Source organism: Ruditapes philippinarum, unplaced genomic scaffold, assembly GCF_026571515.1.
Source record: "Ruditapes philippinarum isolate M1 unplaced genomic scaffold, ASM2657151v2 ctg135_1_1_1_1, whole genome shotgun sequence".
NCBI classification, from domain to species: Eukaryota; Metazoa; Mollusca; class Bivalvia; order Venerida; family Veneridae; genus Ruditapes; species Ruditapes philippinarum.
In genome coordinates this window covers 335,323-351,653 of record NW_026862663.1, presented here as the reverse complement: position 1 = coordinate 351,653, position 16,331 = coordinate 335,323, and the positions used below count along the sequence as shown (strand labels likewise).

The following is a 16,331-nucleotide window of genomic DNA, read 5'->3' as shown; positions in this document are numbered from 1 at the left end:
ATTATTCTTTATATTTCAATTGTAAAGTTTCTTTTTTGAAAGCAGATATATGAAATAAGTTAGATAGGCTAGAAGATAGAATACACATATTTTCTTATAATTCGTGTTCGTGTGAAAATAACCCCAGATAATTCAGGCTCACTTAGTATGTATACATGTTTTGTAAAACAATGCTACCGGCTGCGTAATTATAGACAGTTAATACGGCATTGATACTGCATTGATTTCAGGAAATGAAAAGGAAACTGGGGAAATATTGATGATATTTTTTATAAATACATTTTTTGCGTTTTTATTATCTTAACAGGCATAAAAATGCATAAACTCGCTTATACATGTACATACATTACGGGACTGACGCAAACTTCTTTTATAAGCTTACAGTTCTGTCTACTAAACTAAATGGATTTTTGACAAGGGATCAAAGGTTATGAAGCCTGCATATCACAAATAAGACGTCAAAAAAAAAAAAAAAACAAAGTTAAAAAGTAGGCAACGTATCCTAAGGGTGATTCAACATTATTCAAGTAGAAATATTGGAACCACCTAACTAGAAAATGCCAAATAGTTAATACTAAAAATACCACAAACACAACAATAAAGTCGTGCTAAAAGATCTTTAAGGATCGGCAAAAAAAAAGCATCACGTATAGTCATTGTTACTCATTGACAGTTTGACACTGTTTCGATAATGACTTTGATTTTATTTTATTACAAACTATTCAGTTGGTTCATGTTTTAATCTTAAAAATCTTAAATACAGCAACAAAATGATGAATATTGAAAAATTGGTTTTCTTTCATCATCCCAACAAATGAAAGTATAAAGTACATAAACACATATACTACAGAAATAATTAGTATTATTGGCAGTCATATTACAGATTATTTATTCAAGAACGTTTTTAAATTCTGGACAGTTTCCACAAGGATTAATAGTTCCTGCTTAAAAGGGGGTGGGCGGGGTAGTTCCTGCTTAATAGGGGATGGGGGAATGGCAAATTATAATCGCGGGATCACTTTAAGAAGTTCTTTTGGGAAACTACCTACAAGACTTAGTAGACCTACAAAAATAGTAAAAATAATTTTATCTCAGACTCCTAACTTAGTTGCAGTATTACATAACATTACAGAAAATGTTCTGTCACAAAATTTAAGACTGTCCTGTGCATTCATTGGCCTACAAAAATCTTTAACCCTTTTTGTACCGAAGCGCACTGATATTTAAACTTTTAAACATGATCTATGGAAAAATATTAAAATGTTTAAGGCTATGTATGCTATTGTTGAGTTGAAATTTACAATAATTTTTTGGACTTATTCGAAATATACATTGGTCTAAGGCAGGGCCTTAATATTTTTCCTGGATTGTTTGCATTCTTCTTAGAAGATCTAGAATTTTTTAAAAGCCACGCATACTTCGAGATTAATAATATATATAACGTTTGCGAGTAATATTAACGTTGCTTTAATTGGCAAATCTAGAACTTACAGAATTGTTTGCATAAATGATGCAATTACTGTAATTACTGGAGAGACACAAAGCTAAAATTGACGAAAACATATACTTGTAATATTTCTTAAAAGGTGTCCAGTAAAATAGGAAGAACAGTGGTAGCAACCTAAACAGGTAGTTAACTTTAAATGATTTCAATTTTTAGGTGACTTACAAAATAAATTATTGGTAATGCATTGTAAGTGAAATACGCATTTTTTGGTAATATTACAAGTATTAGCATTTCAGCTCCAACCAGCCCTGAATTTGATTTTATTCCCCGTAAAATATACTTCTTCCTAAAAAAAAAGCTAAGGTTTATTCTTACGAATAATGTTATCCCGTAGGAAGCCCACACACAGGTTTCGAGCTTCGTATAATATATGAAGATCCGTAGTATTCGAATTCCTTACATAGGTAACCCTACAAAAACATGGCGATTGGCGTGCCCCATATGTGCCACCTTTTTAGGGTCTTTTGTCGTCCATTTTGTTATCATAAGTATTAAATTCTCCATTCTGATTGGCCTATGGCAGTCGGTGAACGGGTAGAAATGGTCATTTTCCACAATTAGAATAATTATTCTGGAAAAAGGGAATAAGAGAATGATCTGAAATTTGTACATAAGTTATTGAAACATAAACATCAAATGATACATTAATTTCGATAAAATATTTCCAGTCTCGATATACAAACATGGAAGTTTATCCACTGGATCACGACAGTGAGCAACTAGAGCAAAGTTTAGCCACTGCATCGTTCTTGGTCAGTTAACCAGTACTAATTGCTTTCAGTTTTGCAAGTACATGCCAGAGCAGAAATACAATGGGAATGACCCCTGAAAGGATTTCACGATCGATCATAATGAAAGTGGCCAGCACCGTCCTTGAATGGAATGGAATGTACATTCAGCTGGTGAATATGATGTTATTATGATGTGATATGCCCATTGTAAATGAAGGGCTGTCTTTAATGATTAAGGCAGTCATCGTTTATTCCTGTCTGACAGTAACAAGTGACTAAATGGGTTCGAAAATCTGGAGTCTATGCTTCTTTCAGCTCCATTATGTGATATGTACTGAAAAAGTACTATTGACCGAAGATTCCATTTAAAATAAAGATGTCATAAGAGTCTACTTCTTAATTATTTTATAAACCGTGCAATTCCATTTTTCGTCAGTTATCTGTGAATTTACAAAAAGAAAATATCTTTTTATTAAATTTGAACCCCTTTTTAAAAAATAAAAATAGTATGTTGGCAATTTTTCTTGCAGTAATCATCTACACATTTTGACGGGCATACTAATTCTAAATTCGAAATAATCCCCCACATTCAACAAGACTGAATTAACTATCTATTCTTATCAGGTTGGTAACATAGATTTTCACTTAAAACGGAAGTTGATATTTATATTTTAGAGGGGTTTCACATGCAAGTCAAAGTCCAGTGGGGACTGGGGGCAAAAGTAATAGGACTTCAACTCTACTGTTCACATTTTTATATTTACGTACACAATTTTGCGAGGGACAGATATCGGAACGTTTCCTATGTATACTATTGAAAATGCAATACAATATAGTTACATAGTTGTCGATAATGTTCTCAATATCCAAATAATAATTCAAATACAAAATGTACATAATATTGACTCAAAGCGGACGACACTAACACGTGGTATACCAACAAAACTGATCAAATATAGTATCTGCATTTATTTAAATGAACACAACAGTGTGGAAAAAAAATCACTTACTCTTCAGATAAATAGAGCATCTATATCTTTTAACAACCTGAATAAATGAATACATGTATGACAACAAAAACCAAATACATATTAATATGTTTTATTAATTTACAAATTGATAAATAATTATGCAACAAATTAAAACATATGACTATTCCATAAATTTGTTTGGCTTATCAAATATAAACATATTTTCCCAAGATGTTACCAAGTAAATAGTTTATGTAAGGTAGAACATGACTAGTTATTTATTACATAAAGTTAGTAATATTTTTTGTGTGTTTGTTGTTGTTGTTGTTGGTTGTTGGTTAATTTTCATTAATTATTTTAAAAGAAATGATATGTTTTAAAATGAGACTTGAATGTACTGGTTAAATTTTGATTCTAGCATAAAATACTGAGTCATTGTGAAAACCTACACATTAGTTCCAATGTCATTAACATTGCCTATCATTGCGTGAATATAGACAGTAAAATATCATTTCCTATCTCAAAATTAACCAACTGGTCAACTGTTTGTACCTCATCCCCTTGGTCACCAATAAGACACGAAAACAAGGTTTCACTTCCTAGATGTTCATCCTCATGCATGTTTTGTTCATTTGTAATATGCAATAAATCTTGCTCTTCATTTTGTATTAATTGTGTCTGTTCTATAGTTCTAATGGTTTCTAAATTGTCTTTAGCAACAGCGTTTTCACGAAGTTCATGATAGTTAGTTTGATTTAAAGTTTCTAGAATATAGGAATCAGGTAATATCTTTTTCAATGCAAACATAACTTTATTTTTCTCCTCTTCAATTTGTTGCACCCTGCTCAACAACTTCTGCTGGTCTTCCCTTAGTTGTTCCAGTAACTATAAAAAATAACATTGCTTAAGTCTGTATTATCATCTCAATAAATATACATATTGCATATTTTTTATTTCACATGTATCTTTAACAATGGCATAAAGATTTTTTTAAATCCCAATCATGATCTGTAGCTACCAAATCCGGCCATTAATGAAAATAAATAAAGTTGATATGTTATACAATAAAATAGATCAGACAAAACCTTTATAACCAACTGAGAGGTAATGGTCTTATAAACCCACCATGAAACTACCATTTCAAATCCATTCTTGATAAAAATCGATGGCCAATCTCACACAAATGTAAATTTTTTATGTGTTAACATATTAACGTTTTGTTTTTTTCATTTCCATTATTGATGTTTACACATCAAATAGATTTGCGTAAAGCAACTACTTTTTATGTTAATTGTATAATATATCGTGTAACAAGAAGCGTACCCTGTTAACGTTACTTTTATCAAGAATATTACTCGTTATGCTATAGCTATCTCAGAAAATGCAGAGACGTGTTAACAACTGTAAAAGATTTCATGCACATTTTCACACCACACGCACGCACGCACGCACTCACACACATATTGTTCTCTTCCAATGTGTTTACCATTTTGTTTCTTTTGTGATCTTCCTTCTGTTTTTCTCGACATTTTTTTGCTGAAATTCTGTTACTCTCTTTTCTTTTCCTATCCTTTTCTTTTTCTATCTCTGTCAACTGAAATAAATAAAACAAAACAAACATTATTATTTTGTCATAGATAGATGTAACGATTACTAATCTTTTAAAAACATGGAAGATCTTATCAATATTCATTTATCCTTATCAATATTCATTTATTGCCATTGTTCAACTATTTAGTGTCAACTATTTGTGAGAAAGTACATTTGAAATAGTGATGACCGCGTGGATTTATTATGTACTTTGGAAATGAAATACAAAAAATACCTCTAACATATATATTTTCACAACAGTACATATAAAAATATTTTGTTAAGCATGTACAAATTTTGCTCGAAGGAACAGCTTGAACACATAACTGTTCTTTATTTGACCACACTACTTCCATTTATAACGTTTTATTTTATTTATGTTTATTGTTGTTTTGTGTTGTTGTTGTTTTTTTTCTAGAAAATAAATAAAATCCAGTCACTACATAATTAACGATATAGATTGTGTACCGGGTAATTTTGTTTCGGAGAAAAATCTACTGTTATCTTGCCCAATCCAAGGTTCTCGCGCCTCTCAAGAATTTTGCTTTTAAGCGAATGCTTAACGTTGTTTCCATTAGGCTCATCCGTATCAAAGCTTTCACCACTCAAACTTGCATCTTCATTGCAATCGTCAAAAATGAAACGCTCTAAATCTGCAAATTCCACACCCATCTTACAATGTTTAGAGTAATTAGCAAGCAAAATGTTTAACCATATCACTATTAACTTGTATAAAGACAAGTGTCAAGACGAAGTGAATGTTACATTTAGGAACAGCTCCGTATGCCCTGTATGCAACAAAGGAGTATTTGCAATTGCCACTCCTATTGCATGCCTTACATACCATCACGCTATCATTTTACATTTACATCAACTCGGAAAAGCCAAATAATTTTCAACTTTCCAATGAGACATGACATGGGAATCCAACTTTTTTCTGCCAAGTAGGCAATTGCATGTTTTTGTATATCAGTTTCGTCTATCAAATACGGCACTACAAGCTCTACACAAAAATAGATATATGTGTGAGTTTACATAATAAATACTCATTAATCGTAGTTCTTGTTGAAAAGTCTTTTTAACTGATTAACTATGTACACGCTTTCTTATACAAGGTCAAGGTGAACAAATATCTATTTTGTTTTATATTCTCCTCTTGTCCAAAAATAAAACAATAAAAAAAAACAAAATATATCAGAACGGCCAGAGGTACAATGTAAACTGAAATACAATACATCTTATCGTGAGGGATGGTTACGCGGAAAACCAACTGTATGTATATAGAACCAAGTCATGTAAGTTTTACATACGGTTTTCCAATCTAAATATAGTCCTTTGTCAACATATAAATATGAACAAAATTGATTATATACGTTTTTTTTGAAAATATATTGACTGGTATATTGTTTAAGCGTTTTACAAGATTAAACTGTGGTGTAATAAGTTTGTTACCGCATTCACATTGGGTTATATATTTACTTACTTATTTTTAAGTTGAATTGGATTGCAAATGTCTACATATAGAATAGTAAATTGTATTCTCGAGCAAATGAAGATGACCCGTCTTACTACAAAACTAATGAACTAAAGTTACTATAAATAGTAACAAAAATGGTATTATTAAACCGTAAATCATAAAACTGTCAGAACATTTAATTTATTAACAGACGATCATTTATAGTCGCCTCCGGAAACGTATATGGGTGACTGCGACTCCTCCTGAAAAGAGTAATTTCATTTTATGTTTTGGACGATAGAGCAACGGTACAGATTCCTCCATCGCCGCCATTTAATTTGAAAAGCCAAACGGAACTCAAAACCTCTGTATTTCAGTTAATCCGGAGCCCCAGTGTTACGAGTTTGACACCCGCTATTACTAAAAATATCGTCTCCGTTGTGCATTACATAGCCCAAAATGAAATATGCTGTACTGCGTTATTTCAAAGCATATTTTAAGCAAGGTTTTTAAAAACAATTTTTTGGATCAGTCAACCCACACGAGGTAGGGGTCGGGCCATGTGATATGCTTAGTTTTCGCGATATTACACTGCTTTTTATGTCAGACTATCCTATTGTAACATGGCCAGCGATTGTCCGAAAACCGTAAAATTCAATGGGAAATGAGGTGATTGGATGAAAATGGGATGTTTTAAATATGAAAACTAGTTGAGAAACTTACACTATTTTGTTTTCTTAAGAAAATGAAATATTTCATAAGTCTGTATGATAATTTGTGACTTGGATATTTGCATTTATGAAAAGTGTGAGAAGCAGAAAATTTCAATGAAAAGGGGATAATCCTCTTTAAAGCCATTTTGCAAAAAAAAAACTGAATTAAGTTCAGTTGCATTTAAAATAGCTTCTTATCATGTGGTGTAGATGCAAAATAGTTATAACGATTGGTTGTTTTCCACTGAGTTAACCATAATTACACATTCACAATATATGATGTCATTTTTAGACTATATCTGTTTAATGCCTATCGGAATGTAGTATAGCACCAAGGTAGAATTATTTTCTATAAAAGGTTTTCTATAAAAGGTCTCTTTGATCTGCTTTTTCACTAGCATATCATGCACCATTATAGCAACGTTATAATATGTCTGATGTGTGTGTAACAGCCCTTACTCAAGTAGGGACCATTATGCACCTCCCCTTATTTATTTAGAAACTTATATAAGCCTATAAATTCAAGTTTCTATATATAGTATATATTACTTTATGTGTACAAATATTGTTTTATCCATAATAAGATCACAATACAGTGTTTACATAACTAAATCTTCATTTTGAAAGTCTATTAGTGATAAAATGTTGAAATTGGGTGAAAATCACTTATTTTATAGTGGTGGGTGATAAAATTGGTCCCTGCTACAATGTTTTGTTATAAATAAATTCTTTTGTAGCAGTTCTGTTATGAGAATATAGTATCTTATTGTTTTCCGTGTGATTCTATAGAAACTGTTACAAAATTGGCTTCAAAACGAAAAGCACATACAAAAATTCATTTTCAGAATATTCTGAATGGAAAAAGGTAAGTTCAAATTGACTCAAGAGTTATAAAAATACGTCCATATCATGGGTAATTGTATATTGTATAACGGAATGTGATCAGTAAATTTTAATGAAAAGGGGAATATTTATCTTTAAAGTCATTTTGAAAAAAAACGATTGCCTATCCCTATATAAAAAGATCATGTTTATGTGTTAGGCATAAAGGTAGGACAAGGGACCATTTCTCATAATGTAAGTCTATGCATACTGCATAACTAAATCAAGGGCCATAACTCTGTCTTGAAGGGTCTGACCGGTACGAGGCAACGATAAGCATATCTCCTCGTGGTATTGATGGTTCCTATAAAGTTTTGCTGAATTCCAGCCAGTAGTTGCAGAAAAATAGTGCGCTTTGTATGCATACTACATAACTAATCAAGAGCAATCAGAAGGGTCTGAAGTGATAGTGATGAAGATAATGTCCCACAAAACAGCACACCTAGTCCAAGTAAGAAAAAGAAAGAGAACCAGCCAGTGGCACAGCGGAGAGATGAGACACCCATTCGTACAAGTCTGGCCACGAAACTTGCAGGTGTCACCTATTAAAGTTACCAGTCTACAGAATCACCTGCTCGCGTCACCTGTAAAATCACCATTGAAACTTACAACTCCTCTAGAGAGAACAGTATCCCCTCTGAAGTTAAATTTGCAGCAACGACTAGCTCCTTCATCTCCTGTCAAATCACCAAGGAAACAAGAATTTGAATTCTAACCAGTATTTGCAGAGAAATTGCACGGAAACGATTATTGCTCTAAATGCATAATGCGTAACAAATCAAGGGCCATTACTGTAAGTTAAAGGGTCTGACCGAAACAATTTAAGGCGACTCATGGAAACATTCAATTTCAACTAATATTTCAAACTACAACAACAAGATTTTACTTTGTAAGTATAAAGCACAAAATACATAATATAAACAAAGCAGTAATGACAATTTATGTTGTGTAACAATATCATTACATACTTGCCCATGGCCAGTTACGCCAGTTAGTTATTACATTTCTATATTTACGTTTAACTCTTTTAGATAATTATTATTACACATGGCCTAATATGAATAAATTCAATAAGCTTATGTCAACACCCAAAAGATCTGTTATAATACAACTTGCAAAATTTGTCTATTTGGCTTTAAAGAAATGCGAGTGTTGTTGTATAATAAAATATGTATTTCTTTAAACTATTTTTTTCATATTTATGCTGTATATTATTAGATATGTTAAATATGCAATGTCTTGTATTATATGTGTTTATGTGTACTTAAAACTGCCCATCTTTTGTTAAAACATGAAAATGAAACATGAATTATACATTTTCATACTTTTCAATATTATTATTACTTTTGTTAATCTAACCGCCAATTATGTGTGGCGAAAAACATGTATATATGTTTATGCTAATAAATACTTTGACTTGACTTTGACTTATATATTTTCATGAATAAAAAATTTTTTTTTTCTTCACATTTTGAGTGTGAAATAATTTGCAAAAATATGTCAAGGATAGTATATATTATTGTAGCTAGAGATATGTAACTTGTTTGTCTTTCTTCGGATTTTTTATCGCAAATAAAAAATGCATGAAATTCATCTCCGATAAAATAATTAAAAATTTTGGCATCAGGAACAACAATATATTTAATTTACAAATGATTGGTTTACATTTAATCAAAGTCTTCGGCAAATCATATTGACATATTTTTAATTGACAACAACATTTATGTAATCAAAAGCCGAGTGTTAATGCCATATGTGTTTGTCACACTTTAATGTTATATAATTAGTTGTGACAAGGTGTCAGAGTGATTGAGACAATCATGTGTGGACGAGATTATAATTGGTTTACTATATAAATGCTATTATTTCTATTTTTTATTTATTGATTACTTTGCACGTCAGATGCAAAGTTATTATTGAAGAGATAACGTCAGTTTTCGAAAATTTACTGCAAAAAAAAAAATCGGAAGAAGTGATGGAAACCAAAACTGAAATTTATCGTCTGCATAACGTGGAGCTTCAACGATTTCAACGAGCATGCGAACAAATTTTGCAACTAAATAAGAAGCTTGACGACCTCAGCCGACGTTACATGTCTGCGAAGGAAAACAACAACAAACTTTATCGGTACTCTCTACGAAGCCGGATGTTAGTTGTTGAAAACACGTTGACGTCATACTGTAACTACGCCAAGGTGAAGAGGCTTGAAATCATGAAGTTGCGCACCAAATTAAAAGACGAAAATTTCGATGAAGCTGTTTTAGATGTGAACGGTGAAGAAGAAGGAAACTAAACCAGTTTTCTTATAACAGAGACTTTTCAGTCTCACGGCCTCAATGGCCAAAAATTGTCGAAAGAAGTATATCAGTATTGTCATTGTCAAACTACTTGTTATATAACGGATAAATACATACACACTTCTTGATGAAAAAATATCCAGTTTATTGTTAACTTTTTTCCACAAAATATATCAAATATGGAGACGGCGTGTTTGCTAGTCTCATTTTTCGGCTGCCTTTGAATGCTTCCGTACCATTGATGATCATTATCAGAAACTTTGACGTGATTTTGTAGCATTACAACAATTTCATAGGTCATCATATTCAATGTACCAAGTATCTAATGTCCCGTGGACAGGTGGAGTCGGGGATTTTAACAACACGTGTACCATATAAATCATATTATACATCAATAATTAAATTAATTGATATGCGATTCGATATCTATTAACACTGCCGGCATTTTCCCTACCACTGAATAAGCTATAGCTCGAAAATCCCTCACTTGTTTGATACAAAGTACTTCATTCATTCATTCATTCATTCATTCATTCATTCATTCATTCATTCATTCATTCATTCATTCATTCATTCATTCATTCATTCATTCATTCATTCATTCATTCATTCATTCATTCATTCATTCATTCATTCATTCATTCATTCATTCATTCATTCATTCATTCATTCATTCATTCATTCATTCATTCATTCATTCATTCATTCATTCATTCATTCATTCATTCATTCATTCATTCATTCATTCATTCATTCATTCATTCATTCATTCATTCATTCATTCATTCATTCATTCATTCATTCATTCATTCATTCATTCATTTTTCAAGCTGTGTCATTCCATATTTACATGCTGTCTGTATGTGGTGCAAAATTCAAAATTGGACAAAATTTCGAGCATGATGTCTTTGTTATTTGCATTCCTTATGTTAATAAAGATCTGCAATTCAGAAACGTCTCAAGTATTAGCGACAATAACATATACATACAAATGTAAATATGCTGGGGGTGTGATTGCCTAACATAGTATAAATACTGTTGTTAATATAAATATTGTGCGTTTACTATTTATTGTACTATTTAATAAATATTTCACTTTCATTTACATTACTATGTTGACATACCTGAACAAGGAGCAATAAAGAAATAAGAGTGGCAGATTTATTGAACCATGGTGACATATTTTATCACCATATGTTAGGGGTGTTATAATTCTGTTACAGCTTTCTTTTGATCATGTATAGCCAGGTAATCATGTCAAATATCTATAGATATTGCTTTATCGATGTATCATTAACCGATTACAGGTAATTATCACGTGACCAGAGTAACGAGGCAACATGACACAGCAGGCCCACATTAGCAAGTCTTTGCTGGCAATTATATGAAGCGTGCCTTAATTACGCCGGGGCATGTTCTTATCGGATCGCGAATAAATTATCGTGAATAAAGCCAATCACATAATTCCTATCTGATGTTTAATATCTATTTCGTAATAGGACCTGATTACATGGATATAAACGTTTCATTTTGTGTTTCTGGACAATCGCATTTATAAACATTGTTGGAGTACGACCAGAACAAGAGCTTTTCAACACCACCATTATAACATTATAACCAGTGTTGTCATCAATATGGGCATGGAGAAATTCGACATGTATGCTCAGCTGTACGAGTGTGAGAAGAGGTTTCGTCGAGCCTGTGACCAGATTACTCATCTTAATGGTAAACTTTACGACCTGCAGACAAGATATGCTCGTGCACGTAACAACAACGACAAGTGCTTTAGATACAATCTACGCATGCGCTTACTTGTAGTGGAAGGTTTAGTGAAACATTACTGCCATTATGCATGCCTGAAAAAGAACGAAGTTCTCGATTTACGCTTTAAACTATACGGAGAAGATCCCGACGACGGCGAAACAGTTTTTGGCGGCATTGAAACTGATAATGAAGAGGAAGAATGAGCTCACATACTTCATCAAAGTGGGATTGGCATCGAGTGGTAGCACTTGAACACGGAGATGTGGACATCATTTCTATGACGGTAGCGTGATACAGGTGTACAGAAAACCTGATGAGAGTTTTCGGAAAAAAAAAAGGCTTTGGGAAGAGACCCTAGCCACAACAAATGCCTCGAAAGAAGTTATCTTTCAAATATTGTCATACTTGTGTTGTGTTTTTTCTTGCATCCAGATTTTTTCCCCAACGTTATTGTGCAAAAATCGTAAGTTCATTTCGGAATTATGATGATATCAACTACACGTTTGTGTGTTAATTGTCATACGATTAAGGTAGATACTTATCTTTTTAAAGGTATTTGTATTCTACACATGTCCGGGGCCCCCATGCTTGCCCGTGAGTCTGTCCGTGTGGCTAATCAGGCTAAAGTCAGTCTACATTGAACGCCATCTTAATAAGCAACACACAATTACAAAGATATAATGCATATATAATGGTCTCATTGGCCTCCCGTGGATTATTTTCAGTAATCATATGAAAACTAATGCATAATTGTTGGAAACATTCACTTGTGAATTATCAAATTCAAATGAATAAGGTCACCATTTTAGATAATAAATATACTATTCAAGGACATGACTGGTAACATGTCTCAGTGCGGCGGATGGTACCTTAGTAACATACTTCTTTTTTCAGTTATAGTATTACCAGTCATTTAATGAATCAAAGATAATAATGCCTAATGCCTAGTATAGAGTTCGAACATTTGTGAAAATGACGAGGCCTTTAAGACTACATTAAGTTATTTGTTTGAGGTTCGGCTGTATTTCTAATATAAGACAAAAACAATATGATAACTTTAGTATTAACTATCTGATATTATTGTTATAATGTAAAACATGTTAAAAAATACAGTAAAATCTGTTGTATGCGCGCACGTTCTTCGTAAGACTTTCCGAGACTTGTTTACTGTACCGCCATCTTGATTTGCAACAAAAATCGAAAATCATGACCATTTACAAATTTATATAAAAGAATAGATTAAAATCGAGATGTAGAAACGAAAAATATACGTAACATTCTTTTCTTTTCGTAATTTCACAAATTCTTGATAAATTTGAGAATCAGTAAAGAACATAAAATACTTTATGACAGTGTATACTCTGTAACTCCGTATCCTCATTCTGTGCGAATTCGCGAAGGTACTTCATAATAACACGTCAAATGAAGAGTGACGGTGACATTTAAAATACAAATGTATTTTCTTGACATGTACGCGCTAGAATTTGAGACTGAAGCTGAAATAATAAAAAAAACCTAGTCGTAGACATTCAGATTTTTACGAGTCAGCCTTGGCATTGAGTATTCGCTTTCAAGTTATTTTGCTCGTAAATATTTCTTAATTAATTGATTAAAATAACGGCGTATGTTTATTATATTAGGGTTTCATGTATCGATCTGTAGCGATTGTGGATAACAATCCACCTGAAATCATTACTCGGCAGACGGACGAGAAACTGTACAAGATTATGTCATTATTTAGATTATGACGTAATATAATCTATTGCAGAACTTTATTCTGTTGATACAAAGGATTTATCATTATACAAGATAACGTAGAGAAGGATAATTTGCTGTTTGAACCACGGACTTTTCGCAAGCTATTCTCACATTTTGTGATCCAGAATTCAGTAATTCAGCTTAAAATGACCGTATTTGATTCGGAATCACTTGTACGTATACAATACAAACGCTTTTTTTTCTCTCACCGTTTCAAATTGCCCATTTTACCTTTTAAGCTTTTTAATAAAGACATAAGAAATTTGTTGCCAAGGCTACAGTGATAGACCTTTAACCGACTGACCTCAAAATTAATATACAGGAGTCATTTTCAGAATCGACCAGTCCGGTTGGCTCAATAAGTAGAGCGTTAGACTGTGAATCGGACTACCCGGGTTCGATTCCCGGACGTCGCAGGTCACTTCCGTTGTGATTGATCGTGAACTCCTGTCTACGGTCTTTCGCACTGTACCTCTGCTCTTGCATGTACAGAAGTAACCAGTTCCTTCCATGAATTTAATATAAAATATACGTATTAGAGTACAGTAATCAACGTGCTGGTTAAATGACATCTGTCATTCAATTGCATACCCGCGAAGTTTAGGCTATATTTAATTTTTTCCAGCATTTTTTGTTGTTGATATTTTTAAAATTCATTTTCTTAATATGAATACTGTACAAGTAAAGGGAAATAATAAATAAAAATTGTTATACTACCGCGAGAGGGTTATCTCTATTACACGAGTCATTAATCCCAGTTTATTAAACTTCATTATAAACGACTACGTGTGACTTTCCAATGTAAAATACAGTATTGTAGTGAATAAAATGGGAAAGAAAAAATAATAGCATATCATAATATGTATCCAATAACATAAAATTAAAATCAAAATTATTATTATTATTATAAAATTAATAAAGTATTTACATTGAATTTATTCATTTGTATGGGGAAAAAACAAAAACAACAAAAACAGACAAATATATGACTATTTTCACCCAGGTATCACGAGGATTATCAAGATATGTTTTTAAAATAGAGAAAAACAGAATCCACAAAGAAAGCCCAAAACTACAGTGGCACAAAGGTGACATGTGTGTTTTTATCTATCTCGTGCGCACGAGATACTATGTCGTGGCCACGAGACAGTTAAGTCGTGGGAACGAGATACTATGTCGTGGCCACGAGTTACTAAGTCGTGGCCACGAGATAATTAAGTCGTGGACACGAGATACTATGTCAGATAAGGACCTCCAACACAATAGTATGAATGCACAGAACCCACGGCAGAATGGATACAGTCTAACCTATGCTTAGGGAACTTAACATGTCAACAAATAGAAATTTAATGCCTTGAATAGTTGACAATTTTTTTCCCCAATGTCAAATAAAAGTCTACCTACTGTTGTGATGTATACCTACAAAATGTATCTGGCCAATTCAATATTTAACATTAATTAGGTACACATGTATTAATATTCATTGCCAATATAACATAAATATGTTTTACACTTATAACTAAATCTTTACAAATTTATAAAAAATTGTAAATACATGTATGAATAAACACGGATTGCGCAAATCGCGTATTATTATTATTATTACTCCTTAACTTTTGTCTGGGACTTACTTTAAAGTAAGTGAGGATACTCCCATACTAAAATGGAAAGGATGTCTCGGAAGCATTCAAATCAGCAAAAAAAATACATGAAAATTGCAGGCTCGGTTTGGTTGAGTCTGTACATTAGGGGCAATGAAATAGTGCCGAAACTACATGTACCGTAACATACATTATTGGCGACGCCGGTGAGCGGCGTCGTCTCTTATGGAATGCTTTTTATTTTGGCCTATGGAAGGAGCTGTTATTATTAGCAGTTAATGTCATGTTGTGTTAATTAGTTTTATTTTGATTCGTAAAAATCAAGTAAACAAATATGTTGTTATATTTGTATTTAATGACTTTATGTAAAAAGCATGTGCATTGTGATATTATTTTCACGAAATTGCAGGCTCAGTTTAATTAACAGCTTGTTCCTTAGCTTTATTGGCAATACTAAAACCCGGATTTCGAATATCGTTGTGGTCTACATTGATTGTCGCTAATACATGAGCCGTTTCTGAATTGTAGATCTTTATTAAAATAAGGAATGCAAATAACAAAGAGCATCATGCCCAAAACTTTACTATATAATTAACTGCATATATATCAAGTGTTTAAAATTGATAACTTCAGGATGTTATCCTTTTTCTGTTTCAATATATGGACATGAGCACCTATATGCATAGCTTTAATTTTCTACCTTTCATTTTATTAACAATTTATATACAAACACATAGAACATGATAATTAGTTTCACATAGTGATTAGAAGATTCCTGTAGCGAAAAACCTGTAGGTATGCACTAACTGATCAAGCTAGAAAAATCCAGTCTAAGGTATATAAAGCTAGTAAAAAAATCTATCAATATTCAATCCTCAGGGCCTCTATGCTTTTGATGACCTTACAACTGGTAAATTTTATAAAACAAAAATAGTAAGTAATACCTAAGATAGACAGAAAAGAACAAATACTTTAGTAAACATGAGTTACTTCCCCTTAAAATAGAGAAAACCTGAAACCCAAAAGAACACCATAAACAGCAAAATTATGAAATGTTGCAG

At 32.3% G+C, this 16,331-nt stretch overlaps 1 protein-coding gene across 1 annotated transcript; it reads right to left on the bottom strand.

Moving 5' to 3' along the window:
- Positions 1–3,323: 3,323 nt before the first annotated feature.
- LOC132719783 (uncharacterized) lies at positions 3,324–5,632 on the bottom strand. The gene is made up of 3 exons (XM_060703669.1): positions 5,268–5,632; positions 4,696–4,803; positions 3,324–4,094 (listed from the first exon to the last, which is right to left on the bottom strand). Exons 1-3 carry the CDS (start codon positions 5,469–5,471, stop codon positions 3,690–3,692), a joined length of 717 nt encoding a protein of 238 aa, XP_060559652.1. The 5' UTR covers positions 5,472–5,632; the 3' UTR covers positions 3,324–3,689.
- Between the last annotated feature and the right edge of the window lie 10,699 nt (positions 5,633–16,331).